The sequence below is a fragment of the Sinocyclocheilus anshuiensis genome, unplaced genomic scaffold (genome assembly GCF_001515605.1).
Source record: "Sinocyclocheilus anshuiensis isolate Anshui unplaced genomic scaffold, SAMN03320099.WGS_v1.1 scaffold577, whole genome shotgun sequence".
Lineage (NCBI taxonomy): Eukaryota > Metazoa > Chordata > Actinopteri > Cypriniformes > Cyprinidae > Sinocyclocheilus > Sinocyclocheilus anshuiensis.
Window position 1 is genome coordinate 891390 of NW_015539872.1, and position 19294 is coordinate 910683.

The 19294-nt window shown below is 36.6% G+C and overlaps 1 protein-coding gene across 6 annotated transcripts in view; it reads left to right on the top strand.

Annotated features, from left to right (window-relative positions):
* Positions 1 to 19294, top strand: part of LOC107685251 (electrogenic sodium bicarbonate cotransporter 1-like) — a 64863-nt gene that overhangs the window by 34230 nt on the left and 11339 nt on the right. For 3 of the 6 annotated variants that reach the window (XM_016481770.1, XM_016481766.1, XM_016481767.1), the window contains 10 exons: positions 1555 to 1734; positions 3947 to 4042; positions 5354 to 5430; positions 9504 to 9661; positions 9804 to 9891; positions 10537 to 10691; positions 13117 to 13230; positions 13887 to 14061; positions 14797 to 14930; positions 15843 to 16114. In XM_016481770.1, coding sequence (XP_016337256.1) covers positions 1555 to 1734; positions 3947 to 4042; positions 5354 to 5430; positions 9504 to 9661; positions 9804 to 9891; positions 10537 to 10691; positions 13117 to 13230; positions 13887 to 14061; positions 14797 to 14930; positions 15843 to 16114 — 1449 coding nt within the window. The remainder of the gene's footprint in view (positions 1 to 1554; positions 1735 to 3946; positions 4043 to 5353; positions 5431 to 9503; positions 9662 to 9803; positions 9892 to 10536; positions 10692 to 13116; positions 13231 to 13886; positions 14062 to 14796; positions 14931 to 15842; positions 16115 to 19294) is intronic. The other 3 variants (XM_016481768.1, XM_016481769.1, XM_016481771.1) reach the window with 3 other exon arrangements.

Genomic DNA, 19294 nt, shown 5'->3' on the forward strand with positions numbered 1-19294 from the left:
TTATATATATATATATACACACACACACACACACACACACACACACACACACAATGCAACATTTACATTTGGCCCACAGCCCTCAATCAAGTTTGATTTTTGGGCCTTCATATTGAAAAGTTATGATGTGATTCAGCGTATTTAGGCAATCATAAATCGCTTTTGATGCAAAGGCCAAAAAAAAAAAAAAATAAATAAATTATAGAAATACATTAACATGATATTTGTGAGTATTGTCATTTTTATTAGATGCATGATGGCAATAAAGTGTTGCTGTGCAATTTGACAAACTGTTTGTATGGACAGGATGTCTGTCAAATGGGTGAAACAAGTTTTATGCAATGTTCATTTTGCATCAGTCATGGTTTTGTACGAGCAAATTTTAGGAGCCATTTTTTTCTGTCATGGACCTGCCTTTTCTGTAATAGAAGCATACAGAATGCTTTCATGTAGGGCATCAGCTCTACCACCAGCACTGGCACCCTGTCAGTGGACAAAGGGCAAAATAAATATCATAAAGATAACACTTTAGAGCAGATCAGACTAAGAGAAAAAGCTTTTCCAAATGTACCGTTACTGTAAGGTCTAAGAGATAGCACGTGTGATATGCATGCATGGTCTCGGCCAGCACAGCCCATTTTTATTTGGTTTCCAAAATCCAAATGCTCACATGTCAGGATGTATTCATAGCTCTGTTTAATACACTCCTCTCTCAACCCTCGCTGTAACTCTGGGCTCAGATGCATGGGTGATTGCATCCATTCAGGATGGCCATTTCTTTTATACTGAATTCAGGCAGTGTATGAGGAAGATCAGAATGAAAATTGTGTGGCCGTTAAATAACTGTAGTGCACTGATAGCAAAGTATGTGATTCTTGTGATTATTTTGTAAAAGCTTCCTTTTAGGAAGGAGGATTGGTTAAAAAAAAAAAAAGAGACATTTACTGCAGCTCTCTGGATTTAAAGATGGCTGGTGAGATTGTAACCACTGCCACCAATCAAATTAATCTTGAATCCCCAGCCGTATCTCTTACTCAGAGCATGATGTGTCAAGTCATATTATCAGTTTAAAGCAAATCTTAAGTTTGGCCGAGTTAAGCTCAGTCAACCTCATAGTGTGCCTTTTGAGATAAAAATGATTTGAAGGATCAGCCATTAAGAGCCAAACCATTCACAAAAAGGGCCCAAGGGCCCAGGCCTCGTGTCTTTGACCCTCTTTTATAAAAATAGATGCTTACAGGAACCACCAGACAATCTTATGCACAAGCCACTGCCTCATTAGATGTCCGCTTCTGAAGGGTAAGAATAGAAGGCAATGTGTCACTTCACTTTTTCACTTCATTTTTTTTTTCACTGACACTCACTTCAAGTTCCTTTGGAGAGTCCAATTTCAAGTTCTAGTTAAAAGTTTGCTCAGTTGTGAAGGGGTCGTAATGAGCTTCCCAAAATCTATAGAAGCAAAATAACCACGAGGCAGGTCTCTTCTAATGCCAGTTTTGCTTTCTCACTGTCTACCTGTCTCTGTTTGGCATTCACTCTGTCTCTCTCTTTCAGAAATGATCACTGACAGTCAGATTGAGAACGGTCTCTTGAAAGCTGACCTGAAAGATAAGGTCATGTACACCTTGCTGAGGAAGCATCGCCACCAGACCAAGAAATCCAATCTTCGCTCCTTAGCTGACATTGGCAAGACGGTCTCCAGCGCAAGTAGGCTGTTTTCCACCCCGGACAATGGTAATATAGGTGCCAGTTTGGTGCAGTTATTTTTTACCCTCCTTTTTCCTTTTAAGCTATTAAGATTTTTTATATTATTATTGCTATATTTTGTAGATTTTTATATTAAGATGTTTCTTCTTCTTCAGTTTTATGAAATCTTTTGTGGATAGTTTTTTTCCACACTTTTCAAAAACATAATTTGTTCTAATTCTTTTACCTTTTTTGATTTTGTGTTTTGAATTTTCTTGTGTTATTCTTAAAGATAACTGAAGAATACCAAATATTTATATTTTACTCCTCAAATTTTATTCAGGAGATTTACATCCTTATCTTTAAATTTTTACATATTTAAATGCATTAGTCACACAGATCACAATAATTGTTTTACTAATGTTTTACCAATTTGCTGACTCATTGTTGACTCAGCATAGATGAAGCCTTTTTATATTTTTCCTTTTTTATAAGTAGTTGTCTCTGTATGTTTTAAAGACTCCATGAAATCACTTGACAAGCACCTTCTTTTGTGTTGACACTACTGTTGAATTATTATTATTATTTTTTGCTTTGTCTTGGTTATTCACCAAGGACACATTCAATTGATCAAAAGTGACAGGAAAACATTTATAATGCATCTATTTCTAATAAATTCTATTATTTTTAACTTTCTATTCATGATAGAATCCTGAAAGAATGTATCATGGTTTCTGATATTAAGCAGCACAACTGTTTTCAACTTTGATGATATATAATAAATGTTTCTTGAGCACCAAATTAGCATATTAGAATGATTTCTGAAGGATCATGTGACGCTGAAGACGAGGCTGTTTCACAATACTGCTGTATTCTTACTGTATTTTCGATTAAATAAATGCAGCCTTGGTGAGAAGAGACTTCTTTTAAAAACATGAATCTTACTGAGCCCAAACTTTTAAACAGTGGTGTATTTTCTCTTACAACATGAGGTTTGTGTGTGACATATCAAAGGGATTAAATAATCATTAAGCTTTAATTACATCACAGCCATGATCATGATTTGCTGCTTGCTTAGGCAGTTACAGGTCATATTAAGGGGAGGAACATTCTCATTCCAGAGAGTCAAAACTCTGTGTAATCAGAATCCATTAAATGTTAATTTAGGCATTTTTTAGGAGTACACAAGCATATAGGGAGAGCTAGAAGACACGAAAAGAGTTCATGGGCTCTTTAAATAGTAACTTGTTGCTTTTCAGTACCTTATTTAGTTACACTTTACTTGAAGGGGTGTGCATAAGACTGACATGACACCTTCATAATCATGACATGACACATGTCATGAATATGAAGGTTTTTTATGCATGTTTATGACAACTGTCATTAAGTGTCATTTGCTCAGTTATGTAATTTTTAATGCAAAGATGACATTGTTTGAGATGTCTTTGTTATGGGCTATGGTTAGGGGTAGGGGTAGGGTTAGGTTAGGGTTAGGTCAAATATTTGCATTAAAAATGACATAACTGAGAGAATGACACTTAATGACAGTTGTCATAAAAATGCATAAAACCTCCTTCATATTCATGACATGTGTCATGTCATGATTATGAAGGTGTCATGTCAGTCTTATGCACACCCCTTCAAGTAGAGTGTTACCCTTTATTTTTAGTCTGTCCTGTCTCTATGCATTTATTTTTCAGTGATGCACAGAATAGGCTGTTGCATTACATTGTTGAGATTGTGAACTGTTATGAACTGGCGAACTAATAAACTAATCTTAGAGCAGTGTTTAAATACAACATGGACAACACAGGCAACACTTCAAATAAAGCAATGGTCAAAAGGATCATTTGATTTTTGGCAATGATATTTACATGTCTTCAGTTAAGACAAATAGTGCATTGATAAAACTTTAAACAAAGATCATGCCAGCATTTTTCCAGCTTTTATAGGCTGCATGTGCACAGGTTTTAAACCATGAATCCTGTGATTCTTTGACCATTGGACATTTGAATGTGACATAAATGTTATTCACCACAACTTTTGTTTCCTGAAAAAAAAAACTTGCTTTAACTGTGCTTTTCTACCTCTATAACAAATCCTATCTTTTCCTGAGTGATTTTACACCAGTCTCACACAATCTTTTACAAAAATAGCTAAACTGTATGCCTAAAACCACTGACCTCTATCACCTTAACAATCTTATCTTTTCACCCTTCTTACCATCTTTTATCCTTTCTGCTGCACTTGTCACTAAAAGCACGTAATCCACTTGAGACTTCAGTGCCTTGTCTAATGACTCGCAACTCAGAGGAGGTGTTGCGAGCCCCTGGAAGTCCAAGCATGGGATGGCCTAGTAAGTCCAACTTACCAGTTGCCATTACATGTGTATGTGTCCCTTCACCCCACGTAGTGTGTAACATACAGTAGCTGTGAGAATAGCATAGGATTGTAGCTTCAAAGGGTCATATCACGAGGAACCAAATCTTCTTAGACCATTTAAAGAGTTAATTGAATAACTAAATAACACCTTAGGGACAAATGAAATCATACAAAATGTACATTCTTAAAAATAAGGGTTTCAAAGGAAGCGTTTGCTGCGATGCACAGATAATTAGTTTCTGGTTCCACAAAGAACTTTTAAGTGAACAGTTTACATGGTTTAAAGAATGTTTTAATAATCTGAATTATAATCTGATCTGAATAATAATAATAATAAGTAATAATAATCTGAAACTTTTTCCACTATAAAGAACCTTTTGTGCAATGAAAAGGTTACATGGATGTTAAAGATTGTTCATGGAACCATTGATGCCAATAAAGAACCTATTTTTAGATTGAGTGATATGACCTTTTTTATTTGTTGTTGTGACCATCTATGTTTAGCTAGTCAGTCCTGTAGTCATTGTTATGTAATATATTTTCATATCTAGAATTTCCCGTTATGGTGATCTTCACCCTTAATAGATTTAAATTCCAAAGTCTTCTAATAATCACATTGGACTAATTTCTGTGGAACTTTCCACTGGAGATCACCGTATCATCATGACCATAACCATATTAATGAGCAGCTCTGATCTGATAATGTAGGATTTCTGAAGGTGGATGTGAATTATTTTTTCAAGTTACTACTCTTTTTTTTTTTTTTCTTCTTTCTTTTTAAGTGCTTCATAAATGAAGCTTCTTTTTTTAAACCTCCCTCATCTATATTCAGCCTCCCTTTTTCTTCTTTTGGCTGCATCAAACTGACATCTTAGTCAATATAAGTCTGTGGCATTGGGAATACTTTGCTTCACTGTGCTGTTCTCCTGCTATGCTGTTCACAGCAATGATGACAATGACTTGGACTCTGCAAGGTTAATAGTTAACCTTTCAGTAGGTTCCTTTCTTGCCTGGCACTTCACCTTTCCTAATTTAAGTTATTTTACTTTTAAAAGCATGGACACAAGCAATTCAGAGCCTGTGAAAAAATATTAATGTTCTGTGCAGTGTTGTCAGTCCCACTGATTCCCCAATGGTTCATCTGACATTCAGTTCCCTTGCTTATCCTGCATTTGGATTTATTTGTAGACTATTTTTTAAAACTTTGTGTTTAAAATAATGGAACAGTGCCCTTTTCAATTTGGGTCTTTTTCATTGATCTGTTATTTTCATTCATTTTGATTAGGTAGTCCAACCACCACACATCGCAACTTGACATCAAGCAGCCTGAGCGATATCTCAGACAAACCAGAGAAAGATCAGGTGAGTCCAGTTTCAAGATTGTTCATGTGTTTGTGTGTGTTTGGGGCCAGGAAGATTTTTTTTTTTACTTTTATGCACAAAGCGTGCATTAAATTGATTAAAAGTGCCAGTAAAGACTTTTATAACGTTTTAAATTTTAAATAAATGTTGTCATTTTGTACTTTCTGTTCTTTTTCTATTCGTCAAAAGAATCCTTAAAAATAGTATGGTTTTGACAGAAATAATAAACAGTAAACTATAATATTAGATTGTTTTTAATGGTGATAATAGTATAAAATGTTTATTAAACACCAAATCAGCATATTAGAGTGATTTCTGAAGGATCATGTAACACTAAAGCCTAGAGTAATGATGCTGAAAATTAAGCTTTGCTATCACAGGAATAAATTACATTTTAACATATGTGACCCTGGAGCACAAAACCAGTCATAAGTTGCTTGGGGTATATTTGTAGCAATAGCCAACAATACATTGTATGGGTCAAAATTATTGATTTTTCTTTTATGCCAAAAATCATTGGGATATTGAGTAAAGATCATCATCCATGATGATATTTTGTAAATTTCTTACCGTAAATATATCAAAACTTAATTTTTGATTAGTAATATGCATTGCTAAGAACTTCATTTGGACAACTTTAAAGGCGATTTACTCAATATTTTGATTTTTTTGCACCCTCAGATTCCAGATTTTTAAATACTTGTATCTGGACCAAATATTGTCCTATCATAACAAACCATACATCAATGGAAAGCTTATTTATTCAGCTTTCAGATGATGCATAAATCTCAATTTCTGAAAATTGACCCTTATTTTTGTGGTCCATGGTCACATATAATAAAATGTAAAATATTTATTTAAATTTTAACAATATTTCACAGTATTCCTATTTTTACTATAATTAAATAAATGCAGCTTTGTTGAGCTTGAGACCTCTTTCAAAAACATTTAAAAATTTTCCAACCCCAACCTCTGGAATGCAATATAACATGTTATTAATAATCAAATATTAAAAACATGTATACATGTAAAAATATAAAAGCATCTGTAATTGACTGTAATTTGGATTGCCAAAAATCTGTGCACATCAGTCAATGTCACTATGACAAGACTGATGAAGCCAATGTTTTCCTAATGATAAAATAGGACATTGCACTTAGATGAACAGAACAGAAGCACAAGGATAGGGCTAGTGTGAAATACAGACTTCCATTCCTAATGGGAAGTTCTTGGGCTCTCATTGACAGAGCACCAGGAGGTCATTAGGGTGGTGTCAATCTGTGACAAACCATAAAAATTAACTCACTTCACAGAAGTTCACCTCAGAGGAATTGTAGAATCTTTCCTTTTTACGTGAGAATGCATCCCTTCTTGCTGAATGCAGCATTAAGTGAAATAGCTAGCAAATGTTTGACAGTGTTCTTGTGCTGTGTGCTGAATAAACCAGTGTGGATGTGATTGCTGGAAGGCCTCAGCTGTTGACAGACTCAGAGGAGATGCCCCTTGCCCCTTTTGGCAGAGTGGGGGATTGAGAGGCTGCTTGTGTGAGGTGGCCCAGAGACATGGACAGATTGTGATTATAAGCGCAGATTGAGGGATGGCTGGGTTCGTGTCATGCACTGTGAAAGCCTCATGGCTTGTCACACTTTTTTTGTTTTTTGGATGATGTCATTCCTGCTTCCTGAGATTAGATATTCACAGAATCTGGAAATGAATGGTAACCTAAGTAACATGTAATAAATTGCTGTTGTGAATTTAGCTTAATAACTTACTCAATGAATTGAATTTTCTTCTGAAATAGCGCCCACTTAAGGCAGTACCATGAATTCAAGCCTTGACAAAAATGATTTTATTGGGAACAAGACAAATACAGTATGAAGAAAACAGCAACACTCTCAATTGTAAAGCATTTATTTAAAGATATTTACTGAGATTTCAGGTGACAGTGCTCGATTCTCATTAGCTGCAACAGGAAGTCATCTGTTCCATGGCTTGACTACACAAAATGCAGGCTATCAGACCCTGTTGATGCGGTGGAAGTAATCCAGTATCAGAGATGATGCTAAGCCTTTCCACATCACATACTATCTGTTAGAGAGCTGGACAGCTAGAGATGTGATATTTGATGTTAATGCGAGTTGCTTGGAGTGTGTGATATATTATTAGGTCAGAAGTTGCCTGTAATAAAATTGGAACACATACTGTACATTGTAAAAAATGCTTTGCATGGTGTTGTATTCAGCATACTGTGCTGCTGAAATGAATTAACTGATGGAACATAACCGTCTGATGACCCTTTTTTGACTCCTAGATAATGAAGCTCAGAGGTAAACATTCATACAAGTCTGAGAAAAACACTATGGGTTGTTTAAGGTGTGTCCTTCTAATACCTTAATCATCTCTTTACGCTCCTCTATTAATGCTGTCTACAATCTGGCCTCCAGTTAACATCAGTGATATCACTCCCCTCTATCTATAGCCACCACTTCTTCACTTGCTTTAGTTTCATTTAGTCATGATCTTTTTTGTCACTCTATGGTATCTTTTCTTTCTAAATTCCCAGAATGAGTTGAATTCAGTGTTTATAAAGTTTTTCCCGCAAAGTAGGGATGGTCATATTGGTCAAATAGGAGTCTTTAAAATCACTAAAAAGTATCATGAAATTAGATCATGTGTCTTTAACTCATTATTTTCAACAAAATGTTAAACAAAATATTTTTTGGTGAACTATCTCTTTACATCGGGGGATAGAGTAGATTTAATGATCAGAGATAGTGTAGTTTTTTTTTATGCAACCAAATCATAAGAAAACAAGGGGGAAAATAAGCATAACAGATTTCAAAGCATCATGTACAAATAAAATATTATCTTTCTTAAACAGTGTCTACATATTTCATAAAAAAGGAGTCATCAAGGTTTTCTGAGAAGTCGTAAAAACTTTCTGAATTGACAAAACATATCAAGTTTATATAAGTAACCTTTTCTAAAGCAAGACACAAAGTCATCCCATTCATTACATTAATACACATGTTAATGCGTCAGGATATGTGCTTATTTTATCTCACGACAGTAATTCAATGATAATCAGTAATACGATAGTTTTGCAACAGTATAATGGAATAAAAGCAAGAGCTTCAAAACAAATGATTTATGATGCTAGTGCTGTTGATGAGTGAGAGGTCTGTCCCATCATGTGCTCAGGTGCTGCAGGTTAAATGTTTTCCATTGTGCTTGCGTTTCCAGTGTTCTTCCGTCAATGGTTAACGAAACCGCTTACTCTGACTGTTCAATAAGACTTTCAGGAGGGAATGTTATTGTTTATGTTTGGGAAGTATACTGGGGAATTGGTTTATTAATGACTGATATTGTAACCCCATTTTCAAGTTGACAGCAGAGCTGTCAAATTTGATTTATGAGCTTTAGAATTAGATTTATGTCTTGTGCGCTAGTCTTACTGTTAAAGAATAGTAAATGTTTGCATTATTGCAAGTAATAAACCTAAAAGCACTTTATATATGCAACAAGCTTGAGTAAGTGTGATACTTTTAGCTGTTAAAATTCGCAATGATGACTTTGGAGGCATAAGTTGGAGTTGCTTAACAATTTATGGTTATGTGTGAAGGGTGTACTAATTATCTTTGGCTTGTAAATTTCACATTTGGCATGACCTCAAAGTCTGAGCTGGCAAATGCCACTGCCTTTGAATTTGGCCTTCATTTTATCACTGGTAGCAACGACAACAACCCATATAAATAAAATGAATTTAACAGTTCTTATACTGGTTACCACTGGTTCCTCTGAATTAAGAGTAAAAGAATGCAGGAGTCACAGTGGGCCCTTGCTGAACCCTAGAATGAACAATCCCACATGCAGCCACCAATCTTTGTAATTTCCATTAGTTGGACAGTTGCTGTTGTTGGATTCATCACATCTTCATGAAAGTCTTGGCACAGAATGCCAACTGGGCAGTATGTTTAATGAGGTCATGTGTTGGAGCTTGATTTGTGCACTTTGTTTACCCGGTTCTTCCTCCTTACTGAATTTCATTAAAATCCCATCCTGCATGTGTTCAGCTGAAGAACAAGTTCATGAAGAAACTGCCCAGAGATGCTGAAGCTTCCAATGTTCTCGTTGGAGAAGTGGACTTCCTGGACAGTCCTTTTGTGGCCTTTCTGAGGCTGCAGCAGGCTGTCATGTTGGGGGCGCTGACTGAAGTGCCTGTGCCCACCAGGTATGACCTGCTTTTATCCCACAAAGCCAAGGAGGAAAATATAGCAGTGGTGGAGGGTGTTCAGTTCAAAACAGGCTTTTATTAAACCAATAGAAAAGCTGTGTGTTTTACTTTAGGTAATATTTGTTATTATCTTTCCTAGATTTCTGTTCATTCTTCTTGGACCCAAAGGCAAAGCCAAGTCATACCATGAAATTGGTAGAGCAATTGCTACTCTGATGTCCGATGAGGTACATACAGACTAATCTTAGAACATTTTTTGTCCTATTTTGATTCAGAATTTTTTTGTTCACACAACAACAGAAAATGGCCTTCAGTCATGTTTAAAGCCCCATTCACACCAAGAACGATAACTATAAAGATAACAATAAAGATATAGTTCTAAAAATTGTTCTCAATATTAAAGAATAGCAGAGTCCACACCACATCTATAGCGATAAAGACAAAGAGAAACGATATCGTTGGAATCACTTTCAAAACGATTTTTCTCCAGCTGATGAACGATAAAAAATTGACAGCCAATCAGAATCCATCGTTATATATATTAATATCGTTATATTAATATCGTTATCTTTATAGTTATCTTTATAGTTATCATTCTTGGTGTGAACGGGGCTTAAGGGTGCTAAATACTGTTGCTTTTACACTTAAAAAAAAAAACAAAAAACGACTGCAATCTGTAACAGAACCAGTGTTAATTTAATGTTATTTGTGTGTGTATATATATATATATATATATATATGTTTTGATGCTGAGTTGCTGTGCCTGAAATGTTTTGTTCGAATTATATATAGCAAAAAAAAAAAAAAAGGTTTGTGCTTGGATTAGTCATGTGTGGGGAGAGTTGGCCAGTAATCAAAGTTCTCTTATCAAGGTCTTCCATGAAATTGCGTACAAAGCCAAGGACAGACAAGATCTCCTCGCTGGCATCGACGAGTTCTTGGATGAGGTCATTGTCCTCCCTCCTGGAGAATGGGACCCTGCCATCAGGATAGAGCCACCAAAATCCCTGCCATCCTCAGATAAAAGGTAATTGATGTAGGGAGCCCATATTAGCCTGTCACGCTTTCTTTTGCTGAAGCCCCACCAATATCCCACATCAAAGTCTGTCAATGTTCCTGTTTTGAAATGACTCAAACAATTGTGAAATAGCATTTCTGAGGCTGTCCCTGAGGTAGTTTGACAGTTTTTTAAGGGTTAATTAAAGTAATTTCAGTCTTTCATTGTTACAAATGACAAGCAGAAACTGCATGTATGTCTTTTTTATATTAGTAGCCAAACCCTTTAAGCCATGTACAGTGTGTTACATAATGTATTTCACACACAGTCAGGAAGTAGTTTCAAAGGCCAGTTGGCCAGGCCAACCATTCATTCATCCAGTGTAGTGGAGCAGAGCAGCGGTTAATTAGATCAATTACGTCACTTCTCTTTGGCTTCAGGTGAAGTGACAGCAGGCTGCCTCCTCATCCTGCCACCTCAATCTGTACCAGCCCGCATTACCTATAAAGCAGAGCTGTGTGCCCACAGCAGTCAGTCACACCAGCATAACACACAGTGTACACAACACACTACACACACTAGACCTCATACATTCATTTGTGGCTTGTTGAATGTAAACAACAGACTGAACTGGTTACAGTAGCTTGTTGAATGTAAACAACAGACTGAACTGGTTACAGTATCTATCTATCTATCTATCTATCTATCTGTCTGTCTGTCTGTCTGTCTCTATCAAAATTACGTAACATTCAGCAGATCATTATACAGTTTCACCAATTTGACACTTATCAGTAGCTTGTTGAATGTAAACAACAGACTGAACTGGTTACAGTAGCTTGTTGAATGTAAACAACAGACTGAACTGGTTACAGTAGCTTGTTGAATGTAAACAACAGACTGAACTGGTTACAGTATCTATCTATCTATCTATCTATCTATCTGTCTGTCTGTCTGTCTGTCTCTATCATCCATTAATTTGTAAGAAAAAAAAAACTTTACAATTAAATTTACAGTTATCATCTATTGTTTTATCTTAAGTCCTTTTATCATCTGTCGCTCAGTTCTTTTATTGTTTTCTCTATTGTTTTATCATTTTCATTTGTAAACCGGTAGAGATTTTGGACTATCATCTCTATCGCGTTTACACACTCATGTGACGTTGCTGTGCTATGTGGTCACGAAAACGTATCGTTTGCACACGCTTTTAAGCATTGCTGTTTAAAAAATCAAGTGATTTTAAGCTGTTGAAATGCAATCATCAGTGAAAGAGAACTCATTTCGCTATATGCATGCGCTGTCTGAGCGATTGTTTCTGAGCGCTGTCAACACACATGAAGAAGTTATTTTTGCCACTTTGTAGCCTTTGAACGGTTAAATACACACACTTGTATGTATCAAAATGCCATTGTTTGCAAGTATCCTCATAAACACAGTTATTTAGGTCTTAAGTGAAAGCAAACAGCTAAAGGAAAACACATGTGTAACAGTATATTGGATCCAGGCAGCTCTTAAAGTGACAGCTAAATCACTTTTGTAAATTTAATAAGAAATGTATGTTTAATTTACACAGTGAAGAATATGCAGTGTTTTTATACATTTGATTACTTTATACAATGTATGGAGCATTTCTTATTTATTTGTTCTACTGTAGTTTTTTTTTGTCCTATTGCTTGTAATTAGTTTCTTGTTCTTATTTAATCGTGTTTTTTGTGATATTGACAGTGGTGACAAGAATTCTGAATTTTCTATGGTTTCAAAAATGTTGATATCATAAAGACCTTATTTAAAGCAAAAATAACTATATTGTAATATATATTGTTACCGTGAAGTAAAATGACTCATTGTGATATAAGATTTTGGTCATATCGCCCCACCCCTAATTATCTGTTTTTAAATCTTTTTTCTATCTGTCTATCTGTGTGTCTGTCTATCTTATCATTTTATCAGTTAACCGTTTTATCTATCATTAAGTCGTTCTGTATCTCTGTCTGTCTTTTTATCTGGTATTTTATCATTTTATCTATTGTTTGATAATTTTATCAGATTATGTATTATCCTATAGTTCTATCTATCGTTCCATGGTTTTTTTTTAAATGATTTTCATGCCATGTGGATGGTTCAGTGAGTAACATATTCATATATCATGGCATTTAGATTGTAATTTTAGGAACTGAAGAATAACATTGAATTACGATGTCTATCTTGTATTTTATTTTGTATTGCATAAGACATTTGTGTGAGCTACCAGTGTATGAGCTTGCATTTTTTATTTAGGCTTTTCAGGCTGTGGGGACTTTAAAATGACTTATGAAGAGTCCACTGAGTGTGTCTTTTGTCATATTTCTTTCTCTGTTCTCGCTTTCCTCCCATATAACATTTATTTTAGGGCATTAATAACATTAAAGTTTTTGTGTTCTGTGTTCAACAATCTCCATGTGCTTGTTATGTTGTCCAGAAAGAACATGTATGCTGGAGGGGACAGCACACAGATGAATGGAGACACGCCTCACAGCGGTGGACACGGGGGCGGGGGGCACGCAGTAGGCGATGAGCTGAAGAAGACGGGGAAGTGAGTTAATGTTTGTATAAATTCTTCTGAAGGAACAGATTATGCCGAACCTCTGAACACCATGGTTTAGTTCAGATAAAGGTCTGTTTGACTCTTTAAAATGACTAGAATTATCTTAATATTAGACAAACATTGAAGTCAGCATGTGCTCCATTTACAGAGTACAGACTGTTATCATTAGATTTGATTTTTTACTTGACCTTTGGCAAGGAATTGCTGTGTACTGTTAGTATTTTGTGCTAAATAGATTTGTATCCCTTTTACTAATTAATAATAGCAATAAACAACATACTACTGTTTAAAATATTTAATATTTTCAAAAATAAATGTTAATAATAGTTAACAAAATTAACATGAATTTCAAATTGTTTTAGTATTTGGTATACCCCTCTTTACTTTTGATTAGTGGCCTAGAAATAGTATATAATAATATTCAAAATCCTGCAAGTTTTGTGATTATTGCATGGTTTATGTTTATTATTAGGTTTGAATTAAATCCCAGATTTTCAGTTTCACTCAGTTTTTTGAACCCTACTGTACAGAGAGAAATATATTTTGTGAATAGAGGAAGGCAGATTAAGATAAGCTGTAGAAATGTAATAAAATTCAATGAAAACCACTGTGACAATTATAACATGTCATGTTTTGTTTTTCAGGTTTTGTGGAGGCCTTATTCTTGATATCAAAAGAAAAGCTCCCTTTTTCTTCAGTGATTTCTACGATGGACTACACATCCAGTCTTTGTCTGCCATTCTTTTCATCTACCTGGGAACAGTAACCAATGCCATCACATTCGGAGGATTGCTGGGTGACGCCACAGAGAACATGCAGGTGAAGATACAGCTGCAAACCATGAGAAACTACATGAGTGTACGGATGTGACGTGCTCTCTGTGCCAGAGCCTTTCTAAATAAGAATCAGTCCAACCTTGGCAAGGATTACAGTGTAATTCAATCTTGGTCAATCTTTAACTGACACACACTGGGAGCTGCTTCTTCTCTGCCCTCCTTTTGAAATGTTACCACGAGTTCAAAGGTCATGTTAGTAAGTTAAAGTCTCACAGTTCATATAATTAGCTGTCTTAAAGATGCATGCTAAGGTCTGCTGCACACGTCTTTGGCTAGTCAATGTTTCAGTTCAGGAAAGCTGTTCAGTTCAGTGATTTAATGTATTGATTTGGACAGGGCTAGTTAATAATGAAGGTTCGAGTCTACGGTCTGGATATGGGCATTATGGAAGGCCATGTGCAACACCTAATTAAATTTATGGGTAATAAAAATCAATTTATTGAATTCAGTGTGCTTGATATTAATGATAAATCCATTGAAAGAATGAATTAACATTATGTACATAAGTTATGTAAAGGAAAATAGGTAATTTGCTTTGTAATTTTTACTGAGGTTATGTGAGAGAAAGCACAGATTCGCATGGGATAAAATCACAAAGTACGTCTGTGAACAAGGAAAGCTAGTCCTGTTTTAAACAGACTTTCTGTCCACAGAGCTTGATCTTCAGTTGGGTTTGTCCCTAACCCTTTGACTCTTCTTCATTGTGTGTTGTGTGAAGGGTGTGCTGGAGAGCTTTCTGGGCACAGCGGTGTCTGGAGCAGTGTTCTGTCTCCTGGCTGGGCAACCTCTGACAATCCTCAGCAGTACGGGGCCAGTGCTGGTGTTTGAAAGGCTGCTCTTCAACTTCAGCAGGTGCTTCATCATCTCTGTTCAGAATGTGACATTGCAAACCAACTACTGCATATACTCACCATTTAGTAGTTATCTGAAACTAAGATTCTATTAAGCAGCACAACTGTTTTCAACATTGATAATACGAAATGTTTGAGCACCAAATCAGCATATCAGAATGATTTCTGAAGGATCATGTGACAATGACTGCAGTAATTCAGCTTTGCCATCATAGGAATAAATTGCATTTAAAAATATATTCAAATAGAAAACAGTTACTTAAATGTTAATAATTTGTCAAAATATTACTGTTTTTACTTTATATTTGATCATATAAATGCAGCCTTGGTGAGCATAAGAGACTTTCAAAAACACGAAGAATAACGTCTCTAGGTTACGTATGTAACCATGGTTCCCCGAGGGAACGAGACGCTGCGTCGAAGTCGCTTTGGGAACGCCCTTGCGTGACCGCGTTCTGAAGCATGTGTCAAATCAGTCCAATGGAGTAGCGAGACGTCACGAGCGGGGTGACGTAAGCACCAGAAAGTATAAAAGCGCATCCGGCAGAGCGCAAACCAGCTTCGATGAAGTAGCGCCTGGAGGGATGCAGGGAGTATGGCAAAGAGACGTAGCGTCTCATTCCCTCGGGGAACCATGGTTACATACGTAACCTAGAGACGTTCCCCTTCAGGGGAGGAAGATAGATGAAGCGTCTGGCTCTCTCTCTCTGGGGGTGTGGGAAGAAACCGCAGCGCGGGCTTCCTAACACTGAGAGAGATCTAGCGGGTGAGGACCGAGAAAAGGACGAGCCCGTCTCGGATCCCTCCGCTAACACCCTCAAACCTTTAAACGGTAGTGTACTTTTCATTGCTGGATGATTTGAAGGTTGGAGGGAATTGAGTTCATTTTCTGTCCATTTTCTGTCTTCCGCAGGGAGCATGACTTTGACTACCTAGAGTTCCGTCTTTGGATCGGCCTATGGTCGGCCTTCTTCTGTCTAGCCCTAGTGGCCACTGACGCCAGCTTCCTGGTGCAGTATTTCACCCGATTTACAGAAGAGGGCTTCTCCTCGCTCATCAGCTTCATCTTCATCTATGACGCCTTCAAGAAGATGCTGAAGTTGGCTCATTATTACCCCATCAACTCAGACTATAAAATCAATTACGTCACGCAATATGACTGCATGTGTATGGCGCCCACTGATGGTAAGACCTGGTACATCTTTTCTTCTGAAGTTTTCTTGCTTTGGTATTTAGATGCTAATTGAGCTTACAAAACCTTTATCCATTTGCAAGTTTGTCAACTTGCCTGAACTTTTACTTTCGTTTTAAATTCCGAATTACCTTTCTAAGTCTCTGACTTGTCCGCACCAGATGCAAGAAACGACGAGTGCTGACAAAACAGAAAAAAGATTACTGATGCATATGTAACATTATTTTGCTTAGTGAAGCAGATATGATGTAGCACAAAGTGACCTTTTTTCCCTTTTGCTGGGATCCAAAATGTGCTGCTTTGAGCTCAAGTGCAGTTACCATACATTCATTCCACTTCGTGACTACCTGGTAGTTTGAAAGAAATTTGGCCTGAGTATAAATTGAAGTTGCTTGATTGACACTGATACACATACAGTGGAAGCACAATAGTTTGATAGGAATGGATGTTTAGCTCTTTTATAGAGTTGAAGCTTGTACAGCTGTTGTTAAAAGGTGTCCAAGTTGACATCTGGCACACGGCTTATAAATATGACCAGCATAAATATTTAATTATCCTATTTGTTGTACTAATTCTGGTCTTCAAATGATAGTTCAGACCCAGAGGATTGCTTTTGTCTTTATATCCAAAACTCTGTACAGTGCATGATGATTCAATTCAGTTGTCGTTTTTCCTGGATATAATTATAGTGATGCCATAGCTATTCATTCCATTTGCATCTTAATTTTCAGCAGGACACAGTAGTGCACCATATGGCTTGCAGCTACAATATCCAGACATGATAACAGGTGTCTGATATACAGTACAAGTCAAGGCTCAAGTCTTTTGTCACAATCCATGTCAAATCACTTTTGACAGTAGTTTTCTATACACTCATAGATTTTGTCTAATTCGGAGTCTCGAAGACAAAGTATAAGTCAAGTATCAAACCAGCAGTTTCTGAGTGTCATGTCTCAGATTAATGGATTTGTCAAGACTCGATTGTTTACAAGATTAAATCTCAAGTCAGTTGTATACAAGTCTAAGTCAAGTCTCAAGTCAATAAAGGTGCATTTACCTTTGTCTGACAAATTTTTTACTGGCAAAATACATTCATTTTAATTGGAATCCACGCAATCAGGAATTTCATGAAGGCTGAAGTTTTTACCATGCAGATTTTGCAATGGGTTAATTCTTCATGCTAACGAACAGAAAGCTGTTTTCACTACACTGAAAATTTCTCTAATGTGACCCCACCTTAAAAGAGTGGTCATACTAAAGTTCCACTGACTTTCATTCGTACGGGTGCGAATGCATTCCAAAGCTCAATTTCTGTGAACTCTGACACTCCGAGTTTCGTAAAGATGTGTACGTCATGTCAGTTGAATTAAAAATGGAAGCTTTAAATATGCAGGATTGTGGTGTTGCAGTAGAGTAGACTGGAATATTTTTCTGCTATATGTTGAATTTCACCTGAATTTGTTTTTAAAAAAGATGCCACAGAGTGCAACATCATATAGTATGACAGTTGCAGTGTCCAGAGAAATTTTGCTTGCTCAAAATCTATTGTGACTGTGACTTCACTCAAGTTAATTTATTAGTGACTGAAGGGTGACTTTGAGTTTCCATCCCAAACAGAAGACAGCAAGAACAGGAATTGATACATTCTGCAGTCATCTGCTTTGTTTTTTTTAATGCAGGTTTTATATTGGTGTGAAAGAATGTTGTTAGTCAATTATCACACTGCTAAACCACTGGGCCCGTTTGATATTCAGACCACTGAACAATTACAAAACTTTGTTTTTGAAGTTTTGAAATAATAATTAAATCTCTTCTTTGTGTCGGTGTAATGTTTTGTGGCTGACTTAGCAACAATTTTGACATTCACTTCATCTGTTTATTGTGCTAGTGGCGTTGTGTGTGTGGTGTCGTCAGTAGGAATGAAGGAGCAATCTAGGGGGTGGATGTGGACGTGATGTGGTTTGGGGTTAATCTCCATGCGTGTGGTGAATTAAGACCGTACAGAGAGGAGCTGGCGGGTGGGGCGCTCATCCACTCATGCTGCTTTCCTCTAAACCGCTGTTTGCTCCTCTTCACCCTCCCTTGACTTCTCTCCAATCCGATACTGCAGAGGGAAACAACAGCTGTGTGGAAATTAGTTCCAGTTAGGGGAACCCAGCAAAGAGTCTCTTTAAAGATTAATGCTGTGGAGAAGTGGTGAACATTTTACAGCGGTCATTGCGAACTGGTTGGCACATATCTTGTGTTTGACTCGCCCGTAACCGTGATAAAATGTTTGCACCTGTGTGAGCATCTGCTTGTGAAATCTGTCATGTTTTTTGAGAGTTTAAAGGAAAATAGTGACATTGTCTGAGTCAAGTGTGTTAAAGGGATAGTTCACGCAAAAATAAAAATTCTGTGATTAATTCCTCACCGTCATGTTGTTCCAAACATGTAATGAATGAATGAATGAATGAATGAATGATGCATTTATATAGCGCTTTACTGTTTATTGTTGTACACCCAAAGCGCTTTACAATCATGTGGGGGGGTCTCTTGCTCAACCACCACCAGTGTGCAGCATCCACTTGGATGATGTGAGCTTTCTTGACCCTTCATAGACAGCAAGGGTCCTACCATGGTCACGGCTCAGAAATGTAGTAAGGACATTGATAAAATAGTCCATGTGACATCAGTGGATCAACCGTCATTTTATGACTACAAGAATACTTCTTGTGCGCAAAAAAAACAAGATAAAGAGTTTATACAACAATTCTTCTCTTGCGAGTTACCGTCTTCTACCTTTATGGAGAGTGATACTACTTCATAAAGGTCATTATTTATTTATTTTTATTTTTATTTTTTTTGCTACGAGTATTCTCGTAGCATCATAAAATTACGGTTGAACCACTGATGTCACATGGACTATTTTAACAATGTCCTTACTATGTTTCTGAGCCTTGAACGTGGTAGGACCCTTGCTGTCTATGGAGGGTCAGAGAGCTGTCAGATTTCAACAAAAATATCTTAATTTGTGTTCTGAAGATGAACGAAGGTCTTACGAGTCTGGAACGACATGAGGGGGAGGAATTAATGACAGAATTTTCATTTTTGGGTGAACTAACCCTTTAAATAGTACAAATGTTACAGTTAAATTTTACACATAAAATGGGAAAATATGTCCCACAAATGAG